At 51.0% G+C, this 19,012-nt stretch overlaps 1 protein-coding gene across 4 annotated transcripts in view; it reads right to left on the bottom strand.

Annotated features, from left to right (window-relative positions):
• The window catches only part of STIM1 (stromal interaction molecule 1), a 93,781-nt gene that overhangs the window by 31,855 nt on the left and 42,914 nt on the right, over positions 1-19,012 (bottom strand). For all 4 annotated transcript variants that reach the window (XM_039358733.1, XM_039358734.1, XM_039358736.1 and 1 more), the window contains exons 2-3: positions 16,524-16,654; positions 2,757-2,871 (exon numbers count right to left, since the gene is read on the bottom strand). In XM_039358733.1, the coding sequence (XP_039214667.1) occupies positions 2,757-2,871; positions 16,524-16,654 (246 nt within the window). The remainder of the gene's footprint in view (positions 1-2,756; positions 2,872-16,523; positions 16,655-19,012) is intronic.

The raw sequence follows: 19,012 nt of genomic DNA, 5'->3' as shown, positions 1-19,012 counted from the left end.
GAGAAATAGATCCTGAAATTCTCAAAAGGTTTCAGTGACGGGAGAGCCTGTCCCCTGATGACTTTGGGAATCAGTGGAAAGCATGCTGGGGGGGAGGGTGGCTGGTGGGTCTGCCTAGTGAAAGGGCCGCCTACAGGAGAGAACAGAGACTCAGAAGATGGAAGCTGGTGGCCCCCCTCCTGCTCTGAGTGAATCTCTGGCCAGGGGACCCCCCCCCCCAAGGCTGCAGGACAGAGCCAGCCTCCCTGGCCAGAGCCCCCCCCCCAATCCCCCCACTCCTATCTGCAGGGACGCCCCCTGCCCGGCTGCTGCTCCTGTGCTTCCTTTTAAAGGCAGGGCTGTCCAACGGGGGCAACTTTGAGACCTGTGGACTTCAACTCCCAGAATTCCTCAGCCGGCTGGGAGTGGACGTCCAGAGGTCTCAAAGTTTTGCCAAGATTTTGGACACCCCTGGCTTTCTCCTGTGACATCCCCCCAAATCACCAAGCCTGTACATCTCCACTAAGGTGACCCCCAAAAGACACCTGGAAAAATATTAATGATTGACACGTCCTTGCCTATTGCCCTGCCAGCCATGTTGCGTGAAAGACCTTGCCAAACCGCTGGGGAGGAAAAAAAAAAACCCCAATGCCATTGTACAAAGTTTCAAAACAAACAAGTCCTGTGATGAACGGAAACAAGTCACAGCTGCACCTCGAGGGAGAAGAGGGGGTGTCTGGAGGAGGGGAAACAGAGTCAGGAAGGGGGAAGAGGGGGAGGGGGAGGTTGGGGGGGTAGGAGGAGGTCAGGGGGGGCAAAGGGCTTCCTTGCTCAAAGGCCCAGGCATGACTTGGAGGAGGCGACCAGGCTGAGTCGGAGGGAGGAGGGGTCAAACACGTCATCAGACTCAAGTCCCTTCCTGCCCACAAGAGACCTACGTCCAGCCCACTTTGAATTCTGCTGACTCTCATCTCCCGCCAATTCATTTGGACCGTTAATAGCGGAGATTCTTGCAGAGAGCCTCTGCTTGCAAGAAAACTTTATATTCATTTGAACTGCCCGGACTTCCTGATTTTCCCGTGCTTGACGTGGGTTCCTTTTCCTACAGAGGCCAAACTGGAGCAATAGAAGAGAATCTTTGTAGCTCAGGGTTGAAATGAGGGGTCCCGGGGGCTCTCCGAGCTGGGTGGTTTTCTTGCAGATGTTTCATGACCCAACTAGGGAACCTCATCAGGGCTGGAAGGAAGGAAGGAAGGAAGGAAGGAAGGAAGGAAGGAAGGAAGGAAGGAAGGAAGGAAGGAGGAAGGAAGGACTGGGGGGGTCCTTGTTGCTCTCTGAGCTGGGCGGTTTTCTTGCAGACCTTTCATGACCCAACTAGGGAACCTCATCAGGGCTGGAAGGAAGGAAGGAAGGAAGGAAGGAAGGAAGGAAGGAAGGAAGGAAGGAAGGAAGGACGGACTGTGGGGTCCTTGGTGCTCTGAGCTGGGCGGTTTTCTTGCAGACCTTTCATGACCCAACTAGGGAACATCATCAGGGAAGGAAGGAAGGAAGGAAGGAAGGAAGGGAGGGAGGGAGGGAGGGAGGGAGGGAGGGACTGTGGGAGTCCTTGGTGCTCTGAGCTGGGTGGATTTCTTGCAGATGTTTCATGACCCAACTAGGGAATATCATCAGGGCTGGAAGGAAGGAAGGAAGGAAGGAAGGAAGGAAGGAAGGAAGGAAGGAAGGAAGGAAGGAAGGAAGGAAGGAAGGAAGGAGGGAGGGACTGTGGGAGTCCTTGGTGCTCTGAGCTGGGTGGTTTTCTTGCAGATGTTTCATGACCCAACTAGGGAATATCATCAGGGCTGGGAAGGAAGGAAGGAAGGAAGGAAGGAAGGAAGGAAGGAGGAAGGAAGGAAGGGAGGAAGGAAGGAAGGAATGAAGGAAGGAAGGAAGGAAAGAAGGAAGGAAGGAAGGAAGGAAGGAAGGAAGGAAGGAAGGAAGGAAGGAAGGAAGGAAGGAAGGAAGGAAGGAAGGAAGGAAGGACTGGGGGGGGTCCTTGTTGCTCTCTGAGCTGGGCGGTTTTCTTGCAGACCTTTCATGACCCAACTAGAGAACCTCATCAGGGCTAACGGATGGTCTCATAAATCACATTTACACACCATTCAAAGCAACCATACGAAGGAAACAAAAAAGACCAGAACACATCCTTTCCTGCCCACAACCAGAGAAGCAGGGATTAACACCAGACAAACAATCCTCATCATGAAATGATGAAGGGGAAACCACAGCCACGCAACTTTATATAAACAAGATTCGACCCCATTCCATTCTACCACTGATGATGTTCCCTAATTGGGTCATGAACCAAGCTCACAGAGCATGAAGGATGGTCTCCTCCTCCTCCTCCTCCTCCTCCTCCTCCTCCTCCTCCTTGCAGTGAAGAAGTTTCCTAGTTGGGTCTGAAAGGCCTGGAAGAAAACCACCAAAAGTCAGAGAGCACCCAGGACCCCACAGCCAAAGTGGGTGCTAAGCTCCAATGGTCGCAGGTTGACCACAGGGGTCTGTCTTTGGTAGAGAAGCAAAACCCCTGAACCCCCTTTAGCCTTTTCTGCCCACTGGCCTTCTTGGAGGGGGGGGGAAGAATTCTCCAGGTCTTCTCCTGACCCTTCTCAGCCTCTCAGCCAGGCCCTCAGGGCTAGGCAGCCTTTCCCAGAGCCTCTTCCTGCCGTCACAGGCAGCGAGTCCCGAGCCGGCCACCCCTGGCAGGTGCCCGAGCCGTGGGGGCCCTCCAGGCTCACCTTCCGATGCCTTCCAGGCCTTCCAAAGATCTTCCACGCTGATGAGCTTGTCCTCCCCGTGGAAGGTGCTGTGCTTGACGGTGGGGTCGTGGTAATTCAGGTCTTCCCGCAAGAACTGGGAAAGGAAGTGATAGAAGTTAGCCCCCCCAGAAGGAAATATTAAAAAGGAAAATATATTTTTCACCAAAAGGATTTTTTTGAAAAGCAGAAACCAAACCTGGCCCCAAATTTCTTTGTCCCAAGCAAGAGTTAGCCCCATACAAATGCAGATGTAAAACCATCAAAAAGTTAAAGCCAGAGCAATCAAGAAGACAAAAGAGAAGATCTGCATATCCCACCCAAATTCTAGGAGTCACCTGGGAAGCAGGATATGATAATAGGATTAAACCACAGATATCAAGGCCTAGACCAGTGGTTCTCAACCTTTCTAATGCTGCGACCCCATAATACAGTTCTCCACGTTGTGGTGACCCCCAACCACCTATACATCACTGGGTGCCAGGGGCGTGGCCAAAGAAAAGGGGGAAAAAATGGCGGACAGCCTTGTTTGGCGACCCCCGTGAAATGGCCGTTCGACCCCAAATGGGGTCCCGACCCACAGGTTGAGAACCACTGGCCTAGACAAACACTCAGAAACAGCCTCAAGGTTCATGCCACAGGAACAGGAAACTATTCCAAACAAAAGGCTAGAGGGGGTATAAAACCTACTACACCATGTGCTCAGCCCTTCTCTCCTCTGCACTTTCCTGAAGAACCATCTTTCTGCAATAAACTGTAACCTTCTTCCCAAAGCAGTCGCCATGTTTGCTTATTTATTCCCGGCTTGGATGAACCAGGATGAAGACTTTACTTCTAACAGAAGACAACGACAGAGTCAGGCCTGCCACCTCCGGCTTCTTCGCTTCGCTGGCACCCTGCCGTACACTGCGAGGGAGGGGGAGGGAATTGGGGGGGGTAGCAGCCTGTGGGCCTGGGAATGAGAAGACCCGTGGTGGGAGGGGAGACCCATGGCAAGAAGCAGAGGTGCCAAACCGGAGTGAGCACCCAGCCTCCAAGGGCACCCGGCCTGGGAACCAGATGTGAAACGGCACGGAGAGGCACCGCGTATCCGAAAACATCCCAAAGGCATCCTACTGGGCCCTGATGGACTGATCAAGGGGGAGGGGGGAAAGTGTAATCATTGCAAGGAAATATTCAGATCTAACTTTACTTTCGCTGCAACCACTTAGCTTTAGTAAAAGAACCTTTCACTTCAATCCAATGGCGTCGAAGGCCTTTCTTTCTTTCTTTCTTTCTTTCTTTCTTTCTTTCTTTCTTTCTCTTTCTTTCTTTCTCTCTCTTTCTTTCTTTTTCTTTCTTTCTTTCTTTCTCTTTCTTTCATTCTTTCTTTCTCTTTCTTTCTTTCTTTCTCTCTTTCTTTCTCTTTCTTTCTCTTTCTTTCTCTTTTTCTTTCTTTCTTTCTTTCTCTCTCTCTTTCTTTCTTTCTTTCTTTCTCTCTTTCTCTCTCTCTCTCTCTCTCTTTCTTTCTTTCTTTCTTTCTTTCTTTCTTTCTTTCTTTCTTTCTTTCTTTCTTTCTTTCTTTCTTTCTTTCCCAAATGCCTACGTTGGGGTGGGTCTGACGGACAGAGTCAACCAGCTACATCCGTCCCACACAAAGGACCCCCCCCCGCAAGGCTTCTGGCCAACCAGAGACTGGATCAGGGCCAGGGCAGGGCAAGTCGGAGTCCTTCCTGGTTCTTATGCAAATGGATGGCATCGAACCGTTGCAAAGGCTGCCACTGCGTTTTCCCACCTGCTTCCTATGTGAGACCCACTGGCCCCATGACAGCCAACTCTGCGGGAGGGGGGAGGGGGGCATCCACCTGTCTCGTTCTCCTGCATCCTTTCACTGAGTCTGTCCTTGCCAACAGCTGTCACAGCTCAGCAACCTTGCAAAAAGGGGCTGCCAGGACTGGTGCACAACAAGCAAGCAAGCCTGCCTAAAATGCCCTAGGGCAGGGGTAGGCCGCCTTGGCCCCTTCATGACTCGTGGACTTCAACTCCCAGAATTCCTGAGCCAGCCGTGCTGAGGGGAAAGGGAGAGGCTTCCAAGCTGAGCCAGGCTGGCTCAGGAATTCTGGGAGTTGAAGTCCACGAGTCATAAAAGAGCCAAGGTTGCCTAACCCTGCTCTAGGCATTAAGTGGCTGTGGCTTCTAAGCAAACTTCATTACAAAAACATTTGCATGTTGTTGTTTTTTAAGCACCTAGAAAGGAATAAAAAATTGAGCAGCCTTTGACACCATTTCCTGCTGTTCATCACCACTCCCAAACTCTTGGACTTCAAAAAAAAAAAGCAAATTCAAATCAAGAGTGTCAAGAACAAAAAAAACCTGTGTTGTTTTTTCTTCTGAAATGGAGGGTGCTGTGTTCACAATGACAGCAATAAAGGAAATGAAAGTGTGGCAGGACCAAAAAAAAAGCAGCTAATTGCAATTGAGAGAGAAACCTCTCCCAGGGTGAAGAAGGTGCTACACACACACACACACACACACACACACACACACACACAAGCTGCTGCGGCTTGATGAATCCTTTCCTAGTGGACGATCCCTTAAACAGGAGCCAGTCATGTGGGGCAGCAGCCAAAAAAAAGCTAACACACTTCTGGGCTGTATAAACAGAGGCATAGAATCAAAAGCAGGTGAAGCATTATTACCGCTTTACAAAGCCTGAGTAAGGCCACACACCTGCAGTACTGCATCCAGTTTTGGTCACCACATTACAAAAAAAGATGTCCAGACGTTGGAAAAAGTGCAGAGAAGAGCAAGGAAGGTGATTAAAGGCCTGGATACTGAAACATAGGAAGAATTGCAGGATTTGGGTTCGGCCAGTCTAGATGGGGACTGCAGCCAAGAAATTAAAAGACGCTTGCTCCTGGGGAGGAAAGCTATGGCAAATCTAGACAGCATTCTAAAAAGCAGAGACATCACCCTGCCAACAAAAGTGCGTATAGTCCAGGCCATGGTTTTCCCAGTTGCAATGTATGGCTGTGAAAGTTGGACCATAAGAAAGGCCGAGCGCCAAAGCATGGAGGCCTTTGAACTCTGGTGCTGGAGAAGACTCCTGCGAGTCCCCTGGACTGCAAGGTGATCCAACCGGTCAGTCCTAGAAGAGATCAACCCCGACTGCTCTTGAGAAGGCCAGATCCTGAAGTGGAAACTCAAGTACTTTGGCCACCTAATGAGAAGGAAGGACTCACTGGAGAAGAGCCTAATGCTGGGAAAGATGGCGGCCAAGAGAAGAATGGGACGACAGAGAATGAGGTGGCTGGATGGAGTCCCTGAAGCAGTAGGCGTGAACGTAAATGGACTCCAGAAGATGGTAGAGGACAGGAAGACCTGGAGGAACGTTGCCCATGGGGTCGCGATGGGTCGGAGACGACTTCGCAATTAACAACAACAACAAAGTCTAGAGAAAAAAAGGGCCAGGAGGGACAAGCTAGCAATATTTCAGAATCTGAGGGGCTGCCCCAAAGAGGAGGGGGTCACCCCATTCCCCAAAGCCCCTGAAGAAGACAGGACAAGAAGCAACGGATGGAAACTAATCAAGGAGGGAAGCAACCTGGAACTAAGGAGGAATTTCCTGACAGGGAGAACAATCAACCAGTTTTATGGAAGTTGCCTTCAGAAGTTGTGGCTGCTCCATCCCTGGAGGTTTCCAAGAAGAGGCTGGACAGCCATTGGTCTGGAGTGGCATAGGATTTCCTGCCTAAGCAAGGGGTTGGACTAGAAGACCTCCAAGGTCCCTTCCAGCTCTTCTCATTCTTTCTCTGCAATGCCCACCAGAGTGTCCCCTGTGAAGCTACAAGCCCTAGGACAGTGTTTCTCAACCTTGACCATTTTAAGGCATGTGGACTTCAACTCCCAGAATTCCACAGCCAGCAACGCTGGCTGTGGAATTCTGGGAGTTGAAGTCCACATGCCTTCAAATGGTCAAGGTTGAGAAACACTGCCCTAGGAAGAGCAAGGGAGACAATTGGGAGCCTCTGCAGAGAGCCAGGCCCGGGGTTTTAGGCAGAAAGAAGGGCCAGAAGCGTAGAGATGAAACGTCTCAAGAGCGTCCAAGATGGCGGAAGGCCGCGCTGAAGCCCTGCAGCCAAGCCGGGGGGGGGCAAAGCAAAGGGGCAGACCTGCTTCCCTGCAGCCCCCTCCCCAGCACAGCCCGTGACCTCCACCCAGAGGCTGGCAATGTCCTCCAGACCCTCCACGCAGCTCAGCTCGGAGCAGCAGCCCCGATCTCCCCGAGGGACGCGGGCAGGGGAACCAGCTGTTGCTCGGTATATTTAGCTCAGGAAAGAAAAGTGATCCCCCCTGTCAGGCTGCCCAAGTCCGGCTCCCAAGAGCCTCAGGAAGTGGTGGTGGCCAGGCGGAGGGGGGGGGGCTGCTGCTGCTGCTGGGGTGGTTTGCTGGGAAGCAGAGAATCGGGGGGGGGGCTGCTACTACGTCTACTGCAGAGGGAGCAGGAGGACCCCCTGCTCCCCCCAAAGACCGGGAGCCCAGCAAATAGGCTGCGTCAGCCTTCCTTCCTTCCTTCCTTCCTTCCTTCCCAATCAACTTCCTTCCTTCCCTCCCTTCCTTCCTTCCCAACTTCTTCCCTTCCTTTCCTTCCTCCCTCCCTTTCTTTCCTCCCTCTCTTCTCTCTTCTTCCTTTCTTCCTCCTTCCTTCCTTCCTTCCCAACTTCTTCCCTTCCTTCCCTTCCTCCCTCCCTCCCTTCCTTCTTCCCTCCCTTCTTAATCAGCTTCCTCCCTCCCTTTCTTTCCTTTCATTCCCTCTTCCTCCCTCCCTCCCTCCCTCCCTTTCCTTCCTTCCCTTCCCTAGCTTCCTTCCTTCCTTCCCAATTTCTTCCCTTCCTTTCCTTCCTCCCTCCCTCCCTTCTTAATCGGCTTCCTCCCTCTCTCCCTTTCTTTCCCTTTCTCCCTTCCCTCTTCCTTCCTCTCTCCCTCTTTCTTTCCTTCCTTCCTTCCCTTCCCTAGCTTCCTTCCTTCCCAACTTCTTCCCTTCCTTTCCTCCCTCCCTCCCTTCTTAATCAGCTTCCTCCCTTCCTTCCTCCCTCCCTCCCCTCTTCCTCCCTTCCTCCCTCCCTCTCTTTCCTTCCTTCCTTCCTTCCTTCCTTCCTTCCTTCCTTCCTTCCTTCCTTCCTTCCTTCTCTCCCTCCCTCCCTCCCTCCACCCACCTGCCTGCCTTCCCTTCTTCCTCCTTCCTCCCACAGCTCAATCCACAGTTCCAGCTCTTAGTAAGAAGCCCCCACTGTGGCACGTTGCCCTCCCTCCCTGCCCACCCACCCAGCCGCCCCCCTCAGCATGGAACTCTACTCTTTCCTAGGTCAACATACTGAAACAACACACAGAAAAGGAGAATCAAAACTATTAAAATGTCACAAAAAACGGAAATGATTAAAGATTTCGCATGAATTGTGAAAAGGTGGGTTGCAGGAAAAAGCATTCCTTTGCCCATAAGATGCCCGCCCGCAAAGCCCGAGTGAAGAGCTGGTGGCCAATAGACGCTGACAAAATCAAGAGCTCAGGTACTTGAGAGAACCACCACAACATGACAACCTGCAAAATCATCACACAAGCTACACAGGGCACCTTCCGGTCACCTTTGCAGGTGTCCAGGCTGGTTGTGGAGAAGGTTTAGAGCAGGGGTCTCCAACCTTGGCCCCTTTAAGACCTGTGGACTTCAACTCCCAGAATTCCCCAGCCAGCTGGGAGTTGAAGTCCGCAGGTCTTAAAGGGGCCAAGGTTGGGACCCCCGGTTTAGCGCCTTCTCTTGCAACAGACACCCCTAGATCTGGCTTGTGAGCTAATCATACACTGAAAATCAACCCTACTGTCAGGGAAAATCTATTTTTTTTTAAATTTGCGGCTGTTAACGTTTGAACGGCATCCTAAGCAATTCTTCCCTGTACGTCATGTCCCCCAAAACCAGAGACCCTCTGCAAAACAAAGAAAAAATAAAAGAGGGCTAAAATGCTTTTTTTCCTCTTTTGCAACCCAAGGATCGCCTCCACACCTTTTGAGTACTACTATTCCACGTGCATAAAAAATGGCCTCGGATTAAAGGAGATGGAAAACCGGATTCTCAACACCCAGGGTGGGTCTCCTTAACAAGATGATGGGCAGTAGAAAGCCGATCTTCGAGGAGAGGATTTGGAGAGAGGCTGATCGGCAGCTCAAGTGGGCTGTTGGAAAGGGCCCTGAGGACTATATTAAGACTACATCCGAGAAGCCCGTCAACCTCAAGGTGGTGCGCAGCTTGAACAGGCAGCCCTGGGCAGGAGAGGGGCTTCATTGGCACAGAAGGGAGGCAGGGCGGGGAGGGAGGGGAAGAAGGAGGGAGGGAAGGGAAAGAGAAGGAAAGGAAAGATAGAAAAGGGGAAGGAAGAAGGGGAAGGAAAGGAGGGAGGGAGGGAGGGAAGAGCAGGAGAAGGAAGCAGAGGAGGAGGAGGAGAAAGAAGAGGAAGAGGAAGAGAAAGAGGAAGATGAGAAGGGAGGAAGAGGAAGAGGAGGAGAAGGGAGGAAGAGAAGGAGGAGAGGGAGGAGGAGGACTGTGGGGTCCTCTCTGAGCTTCACTGCAGACATTTCATGACCTAACTTAGAACCACCTGCCTCCAGAAGCTGTGGGTGCTCCAACACTGGAAGTGTTTAAGAAGAGATTGGACAACCATTTTTATGAAATGGTATAGGGTTTCCTGCCTGAGCAGGGGGCTGGACTAGATGACCTCCAAGCTCCCTTCGAACTCTATTCTATTCTATTCTATTCTATTCCTATTCTATTATGTATTCTATATTGCTATTCTATTCTATTCTATTCCATTCTATTCCTTTTCTATTATGTATTCTATTCTATATTGCTATTCTATTCTATTCTATATTGCTATTCTATTCTATTCTATTCCATTCCATTCTATTCCTATTTTATTATGTATTCTATTCTATTCTATTCTATTCTATTCTATTCTATTCTATTCTATTCTATTCTATTCTATTCCACTCCACTCCACTCCACTGAAACTAGGGAACATCATCAGTGCTAGAAGGGAGTGGGGTTTGTGGAGAGGAGGAGGAAGAGGCGGGGGGGGGGCTAGTCATAAGCTCAGAGAGCACCAAGAACAGCACCTGATGCTCTCCTCCTCCTCCTCCTCTCTCAGGGTCACCTTCAGTCATCCACAGAAGAGAGAAGCTTCTAAAAACACTAGAAGGGGAGGCGACATTTTATCTCGAGACCCTCCAGATTTTTTTTCTTTTCCCTCCCTCTGCAGGAGTTTGCCAAGTCCCCATGGGGCCCTGGGAGAAGGGAACCAGGATCTGCCAAACAGCAGCCCAGGCCATGATCTGGAACCCTCACGGCACTTTCTGGAACGCGACCAGGAGCGGCTCCAGCCGCAAGGGGGGGGTGAAGAGGAGGAGGCCCTGAGCCCACCTGGGAGGGTCCCCAGCAAAGGGGCCACTTCGGTCCGGGCTGGGCTCCAAGGCAAGTCACGACCGTTGTGACGGGGACTCGGGAGGACTCCGGCCTCCCTTGCTGGACTGCTGGGACAGGACAGCCGGGACCGAAGGCCAACAGGCGCCTGTCATGGGCCCAGCCCAGAGTGGCGGCCGAGGAGAGAAGTCTGGATCTCCTCTTTCGAGGGGGCAGCCTGGCAGGAGAGCGAGGAAGACCTGACGCCTTTCCAGCCGTAAATTCTCCCCTCTCATCCCAGCGCAGGGAGAAACTGCCACGTTCCCGGGACTGCCATCTCGACCAGCACGGCCTAGTCCAGCTTCTTGCTCCTGCCCTCATCCTGGATGCTGTCGGGGGAGGCCACCTGCCCCCCCCAGCCCCGTCTGCCCTTCAAGCTCCAAGTGGGGGGGGGGAATTCACCCCATTCCTGCCGGCCTTCCTTCTTCCCACTGGGAAGGCTGCCTGCACCCCAGGCCCAGGACGTCCCTCTTGCCAGCTGCCTGGTGGGCTCCTTCTGAGCCCCTGAGGAGATCTCTCCGTCCTCCAGTTCATGGTTGTCCCAAAGATGCTTTTTTCCGAAAGACAACCGGACTTCCTTGGGTTTTTTTTTTTCCCTTTGAAAACGTCTCGCTTCTCATCCAAGAAGCCCAGCCATCCCCTGCTGAAGTAGGAGACTCTGTATCAGGGGTCCCCAACCATGGCAGCTTGAAGACCTGTGGACTTCAACTCCCAGAATTCCCCAGCCAGCCATGCTGGCTCTATAGTCCAGGGTTGGCAACCTTGGCTCTTTTATGATTCTGTGGACTTCAACTCCCAGAATTCCTCAGCCAGCATGGGGGAAACTTTGCTCCTTCATGACTCATGGACTCCAGCTCCCAGAATTCCTGAGCCGGCCATGCTGAGGGGAAAGGTAGAGGTTTCCAAGCTGAGCCAGGCTGGCTCAGGAATTCTGGGAGTTGAAGTCCACGAATCATGAAGGGACCATAGTTTCCCCCATGCTGGCTCAGGAATTCTGGGAGTTGGTCCAGAAGTCATCAAGGAGGCCATGGTTCCCCTATGTTGGCGAGGAATCCTGGGAGTTGAAGTCCGCAAGTCATGAAGGGGCCATAGTTCCCCCATGCTGGCTCAGGAATTCTGGGAGTTGAAGTCCACCAGTCATAAAAGAGCCAAGGCTGCCTACCCCTGCTCTATACCATATCGAACCAATGGCTGTCCGGCCTCTCCTTAAAGGCCTCGATCTTATTCTACACAGGAGACCCCTCAAAAGGCCCCCTCGGCCTTGGAGAGTCTCCCCCAGTTCCTGCTCTGAAGCAGAAGGCTGAGCGTCAATCAGCCGTGGAGCTCAGCCGTGCCCAAGATAAGGCGATTCCCCTGGGAATCTGCCCTCCAGCCAATCAAGGAGGGGGTGGGAAAAGCGTAAGTGCAGCCCTCTCCCCCCCCAGTGGGGAAAGAAACACAAGCTCCAGCAGGCTGAGGAGCGCTGCCAGGCCAGAAGGCAGAACAGGAAGGGCAGGTTTCCAGGCACCAGCCGTTCTGGGGACGCACCTTAGAAGAACAGGGCGACTGCACCCCCGCAGGGCTTTCAAACGACTCCCGGCTCTCAGCCAAGCTTGCAAGCGATGAGAGTTAAAGCTAAATATAGAACCCAGGGTTGGGAGAGTCCATTTCAGCCAACATGTCTCCCTGCTGGATTCAGTGCGCAAATTCGAAATGAAAACATCCCCCAGATTGATGGCCCTCCAACCGATGTTTCGTCACATTTTTGCTAGTCTAAAATGGTCCAGCTCAGGGCTAGGCCACCTGGGCTCTTTTATGACTGGGGGACTTCAACTCCCAGAATTCCTCAGCCAGCATGGGGTAACTATGGCCCCTTTATGACTCGTGGACTTCAACTCCCAGAATTCCTCAGCCAGCATGGGGGAACTATGGCCCCCTCAGCATGGCTGGCTCAGGGATTCTGGGAGTTGAAGTCCACGAGTCATAAAAGAGCCAGAGTTGCAGACCCCTGGCCTAGGAAGCTGAGTATCCATAGCTCGGTTCTTTGCTGCAGAGGCCTTCCGACAGAAGACACCATTTCTCAGGGGTGGGGAACCTGGGGTTTTTTATGACTCGTGGACTTCAACTCCCAGAATTCCTGAGCCAGCCATGCTGAGGGGAAAGGGAGAGGTTTCCAAGCTGAGCCAGGCTGGCTGAGGAATTCTGGGAGTTGAAGTCCACCAGTCATGAGGGGGCCAAAGTTCTCCCATGCTGGCTCAGGAATTCTGGGAGTTGAAGTCCAGGAGTCATGAAGGGGCCATAGTTCCCCCATGCTGGCTCAGGAATTCTGGGAGTTGAAGTCCAGGAGTCATGAAGGGGCCAAGGTTGCCTATCCCTGGTATAGGGTTTCCTGCCTGAGCAGGGGGTTGGACTAGATGGCCTCTAAGGTCCCTTCCAACAACAACAACAACATCATCAACATCATCATCATCATTATTACATCCTGCAAAAAGGAAATGAAAACCTCCTTTGCTCATCGGTTCCACAGCTGAACTGCTCTTCCCTCCAGAGCCCTCCAGAGCCCTTGAACCTCCATTTTGCAAGAGCTTTTCCAGCATCCCAGTCAGTCTCCCCTTGAAAGTCTTTCCTTTCCGCAAGCATTTATCCTACCTATCACTGATGATGTTACTTAGTTGGGTCATGAAACGTTTGCAAGAAAATAACCCTGCTCAGAGAGCACCCAGGACCCCAGGGTTGTCCTCCACCACCTCCTCATCCCCCCCCATCCCTGCAAACTCCCCTCCCTCCTAGCATTGACAACGTCACCTACTTGGGCCATGTAATGTCTGCAAGAAAACAAGCCAGCTCAGAGAGCACCAAGGAGCTAACAGTGGTCCTCCTCCTCCTCTTCTTCCTCCTCCTCCTCCTCCTCCTCCTCCTCCTCCTCTTCTCCTTCCTCCACTCTGCAAACCCCCCTTCCTTCCAGCACTGATGAAACCAGCACTTGGTTTCATGCTTTTGTGTAAGTCAGCACAACTTCTGCAAGAAAAGAGTTGCTAAAGTTTTAAACACGAAGAGAAACTATACCGCAAAAATATGGAATCTGGTATTTTATGAAGGACTTTGGCTCTTCTTAAGCTGGGGATCCGTGAAGAGGATGGTCCTGCAAATATCAAGAGGGAGGAACGCCACAATGTAAAAAAGATGTAAAAAAAGACTCTAGAAAGAGGGCAGAGAAGAGCAACAAAGATGATCAGGGGACTGGAGGCTAAAGCATATAAGGAAAGGTTGCTGGAATTGGGGATGTCTAGTTTAATGAAGAGAAGGATGAGGGGGGACAGGATAGCAGCCTTCCAGTATTTGAGGGGCTGCCCCAAAGAAGAGGGAGTCACGCTCTTCTCCAAAGCATCTAAAGGCAGGACAAGAAGCAACGGATGGAAACTAACCAAGGAGAGAAGCAAGCTAGAACTACGGAGAAACTTCCTGACAGTGAGAACAATTAGCCAGTGGAACAACCTGCCTCCAGAGGCGGTGAATGCTCCAACACTGGAAGCTTTTAAGAAGAGACTTGTCTGAAATGGAATAGGGCTTCCTGCCTGAGCAGAGGGTGGACTAGAAGACCTCCAAGGTCCCTTCCAACTCTGTCATTCTTTTATACCAGTGTTTCTCAACCTGGACCATTTTAAGGCATGTGGACTTCAACTCCCAGAATTCCACAGCCAGCAACGCTGGCTGTGGAATTCTGGGAGTTGAAGTCCACATGCCTTAAAATGGTCAAGGTTGAGAAACACTGTTTTATACTGTTATTCAGTCATCAAAGGGGGATTTTAAAAGAGGGTGATGCTGGCTGGGGAATTCTGAGAGTTGAAGTCCTCAAGCCTTAATGTTGCCAGGTGGGGCAATTTGTGGAAGCTGTGGGGATCGGTGGCTCTTAGCCTGGATAACGGTGTGTGTGGGTGTGTGTGTATGTGTGCGCGCGCGTGCCTCTGAAGGCACCTGCTTGGACACCAATTAATCCTCTTTGGAAGACACCCCACTTGGTAAACAGCACCATCTTGTGCCAGGGAACCCCTAAGCTTCACACCCCAGTTGGTAAGCAGCACCCCCACCTTGCGCCAGTGAACCCCGAAGCTTCAGAGGAGAACCTGTGGTTATTTTTCAAGCTGCTCTGTTCATATTTTGCAAAGAAAAGAAACTTTAGGCGGGAAATCATGAGCTGCGAAATAAATAAGCATTCCCTTGGCCTGAACTGGTTTTCTGCATGCCCCTTGAACGCTCTCCCAGGCTTTGGACGGAAAGAGGAGCTGAATTACAACTTCCTGAAAGGGAACGTGGCAGGTGGCAGGACGGAAGAGGATTGTCCGGCGGCTTAGAAAGGTCAACATTTTCCATGCTGAGACCACAGCAGGCCAGGCCGGGCCGAGCACCAGCACCGGGCTGGGAATGGCAAGCTGTCTATGCAGAGATAGCCCGTGTTTTGCCATTTTCAAGATTCTGAAATCTGAAAGAATCTATAAAAACTCTGCAATTGTCTGGTTTGGCCCAGCAACCAAACCAGGACCGGGACAGACTTCAACGGATAGCTAGGACTGCAGGAAAAACGGTTGCCACCAGCCTGCCTTCCACCCAGGGCCTGTATGGTGCACGGGTCAGGAAGAGGGGCTGAGAAAATATCTAGCAGAATCTCTCCCATCCCGGACACAAACTGTGTCAGCCCCTCCCCTCAGGACGAGCTATAGGGCAACTGCATGCCAACACAACGAGGCACAAAGACAGTTTCTTTCCCTTGTGCCATCGCTCTGCTGAACACCAAATTCCCACAGCACTGTTTCAGCTTCTCCTATTGGTATCTTAGGATTTATCAATTGTTGTTTGTAATTTATGATTAATGATTGTAACTATTGTTTATGATCTATGAATGATTACTTGCTGTTTATATGTACACTGAGAGCTTCTGCACAGGAGACAAATTCCTTATGTGTCCAATCACATTTGGCCAATAAAGAATTCTATTCTATTCTGTTATGTTTTGTTCTGTTCCATTCTGTTCTATATTCTATTTTATTCTATGCTATATTCTGTTCTATTCTATTTTTTGTTCTATTCTATTCTATTCTATTCCATTCCATTCCATGCCATTATTATTCTATTCTATTCTATTCCATTCCATTCCATGCCATTATTATTCTATTCTATTCCATTCCATTCCACTCCATCCCATCCTATTCTATTCCATTCCATTATTATTCTATTCTATTCTATTCCTATTCTATTCCTATTCTATTCTATTCCATTATTATTCTATTCCATTCCATTCCATTCCATTCTATTCTATTCCATTCCATTCCATTATTATTCTATTCTATTCTATTCTATTCTATTCTATTCTATTCTATTCTATTCTATTCTATTCTATTCTATTCTATTCCATTATTATTCTATTCTATTCCATTCCATTCCATTATTATTCTATTCTATTCTATTCTATTCCATTCCATTCCATTATTATTCTATTCTATTCCATTCCATTCCATTATTATTCTATTCTATTCTATTCTATTCTATTCTATTCTATTCTATTCTATTCCTTGTCTAGTCTATTTTATATTTTATATTCTATATATTCTACATTCTGCCCTGTCCTATTCTGGAGGGTCCTGCCTCAGGCTGGCCTTGAGCCAGAGAGTTCATTCTCCCCCCTTCCTCGGACACTGTGGATTGCTGATCAGACTGGGAGAAAGGGAGAAGATATGGCTTAGAAACTGCAGGTTGTCCTCGACTTACGACCATAAGTGAGCCCAGAACCTGTCGCTAAGTGAGACATTTATTAAGCGAGTTTTGTCCCTTTTCACAACCTTTCTTGCCACAGTTGTTAAGTGAATCGCTGCGGTTGTCAAATTGGTCAACCGGTCGTTAAGCGAATCTGGCTTCCCTCCCCATTGATTCTGCTTGTCAGAGAGACACAAAAGGGGATCATGTGACCCCCCCAAGGCGCTGCGATCGTCGTAAACACAAGTCGGTCGCCATGCGTCTGAATTTTGATCGCGTGACTACGGGGGACGCTGCAACGGTCGTAAGTGTGAAAAATGGTTACCAGTCACACTTTTCAGTGCCATTGTAATTTCGAACGGTCTAAAGTCGAGGACTGTCTGTGGTGGGGCTGAGGGGCTTCGGCAGGGGCACCGGACTCAGCTGGCCACAAGTCCCCATCCCACCAGCATCACCCGAAATGGCGTTACCCAGGCGGCCGGGGGGGGGACAGCCGGGGGCCGCCAGAGCAGGACCGCCCCCCCCCCAGGAGCGCTCACCTCATCGCTCTCCTCCACGTCCACGTTGCCGTTTGCGTCGTCGTCCATCTGCTTGTGGATGTTGCGGACGGCTTCGAAGCTGAGCTGCTCGTCCTCATTGTGGCACAGCGGAAGGTCGATGCGGCAGAACTCTGCGGAGGGGGGGGGAGAAAGGGGGGGAGAGTGAGAAACGCCCGGGAAAAGGGTCAGGGGGGGGATCCCCCAAATCCAGGCCCGAGCACTTGCATTTTTAACAGTATTTTATTTCTGTACAGGTAGGCCTCCAGTTACGGCCACAATTGAGCCCAAAGGTTTTGTGGCTAAGTGAGACATTTGATTCATGGGTTTTGGCCCCGTTTTATGACTGTCCTTAAGCGAATCGCCACAGTGCAGTCAGTAACCTGCTTGCTCAGCAAATATGGCTTCCCCACTGACTTTGCTCGTCAGAGGTTCGCGGGTGGGGATCACGTGACCTGGGGACACCGCGACCGTCATAAATGTGAGCCAGTTGCCAAACATCCGAATTTTGATCACGGGACCCTGGGGAAGCTACAAACGGTCGTTAAGCTTGCAAAATGGTCATAAGTCGCTGTTTTCATGGCCGTTGCAACTTACTAACTGCTGTGTTTCGTTTAACAAATGTGGCCGGAAATTGCAAAACGGGGCAAACCACACTGAACAAATGGCCAGAAAAGACTGCTGGGGGGAATCCAAGACGCACAGCAAGCGCCCTCCCTCTATTCATGTCTCAGACCCCCCCCCCTTTCCTCAGCACCCCCCACCCGCCCACGGCCCCTGGAGCCCCCCCCCCCCCAGCCGGGCCGAGAGGAAGCCGTATGCCCCACCAGCCCAGTGAGCCAAAACCCCAAAGAGGCCGGATGAGTCAGAGGCTGCGAAGGCCGCCCACCCCCCCCCCTCCTGACCGCACAGGTGCTTCCGACGGGCTCAGCCGGCTGAGTCACCCGTGGGCACGCTCGCAGGAGCAGGGCAAGGAAGACTGGCTGGAGGGAAGCTGCAGGCAGCTGCGTCTGCTGAAGCTGCAGAAGATGGTCGCAAGTGGATGCCCTCGGGCGCCACACGAGAACGGAGCTTGCAAGAGCTTGCTCTAGGATTTGCTCTTGCGCTTGGTTGCAAGTCTGCAAGCGCAATTCTCCCGCCCTCACCCTAAAAAAAGCCCGCTTTACTGTCTTTAGAGCAGTGTTTCTCAACCTGGACCATTTTAAGGCATGTGGACTTCAACTCCCAGAATTCCACAGCCAGCATTGCTGGCTGTGGAATTCTGGGAGTTGAAGTCCACATGCCTTAAAATTGTCAAGGTTGGGAAACACTGCTTTAGAGTATGGCGTATCATACGTGGACTTGCAACGTACATTAACATTTCACCTAGATTACAAACCCAATAAAATAGGAATGTTTAAGAAGATCTAACACAATAACAGCTGGAAGGGACCTTAGAGGTCTTCTAGTCCAACCCCCTGCTCAAGCAGGAGATCTTGTATCACCCAAGACAAATGTTTGCCCAGTGTTGGAGCACCCACAACTCCCGAAGGCAACTTCTGTTCCACCGATTACATTGTTCTCACAATCAGGAAGTTTCTCCTTAGTTCCAGGTGGCTTCTCTCCTGGATTAGTTTCCACCTGTTGCTTCTTGTCCTGCCTTCAGGCGCTTTGGAGAACAGGTTGACCCTATATATGGAATCTATATCCAGATACTAATGTCTAAGCCAGGGGTCTCCCACCCCCGGTCTATGGACCGATACCAGGCTGCGGCATGCCAGCAACCGGTCCACACAAACAAGCAAAGCCCCATCCGTGGGATGCAGGCAGCACACAAAACCACACACTCTCCGGTTTGTGGAAAAAACTCTCTCCACGGAACCGGTCCCTGGTACCCAAAAGGTTGGGGACCCCTGGCCATTTAACCACTGAAGCACAGCATCATTTATTTGAAAAAATAAACATCAAATACTGACCCAGTATATGCTCTGAGATTACAGTTATCACAATATGATCTACACTTTGACCCCCCACAGTCACACTAAGGGGAGGATGCTATATCCCGTTTATACAGTGAATCCCAGCAGACACCATAGGACATGCAACTCCATAGAGCACTATAGAATAACAGTGTTGGAAGGGACTTTGGAGGTCTTCTAGTCCAGTCCCCTGCTCCTATTCAGGGTTGTCCATTGTTGGAGAGATAGTTCAAAAGCTGGCACCTTGTTGCATAGGATCATCTATACCAGTGGTTCTCAACCTGTGGGTCGGGACCCTATTTGGGGTCGAACGACCATTTCACGCGGGTCGCCAAACAAGGCTGTCCGCCATTTTTCCCCCTTTTCTTTGGCCACGCCCCTGGCAGCCGGTGATGTATAAGTGGTTCGGGGTCACCACAACATGGGGAACTGTATTATGGGGTCGCGGCATTAGAAAGGTTGAGAACCACTGCTCTATACATCTTCCTATGTCTGGGCGTTGGGCTTCCCTTTGGGAATCAACATTAAAGTTGT

Source organism: Crotalus tigris, unplaced genomic scaffold, assembly GCF_016545835.1.
Source record: "Crotalus tigris isolate CLP2741 ecotype Arizona unplaced genomic scaffold, ASM1654583v1 scf7180000019065.834497, whole genome shotgun sequence".
Lineage (NCBI taxonomy): Eukaryota > Metazoa > Chordata > Lepidosauria > Squamata > Viperidae > Crotalus > Crotalus tigris.
Note: the sequence above shows the minus strand (reverse complement) of the source record. Positions and strands in the feature narration are given on the sequence as shown.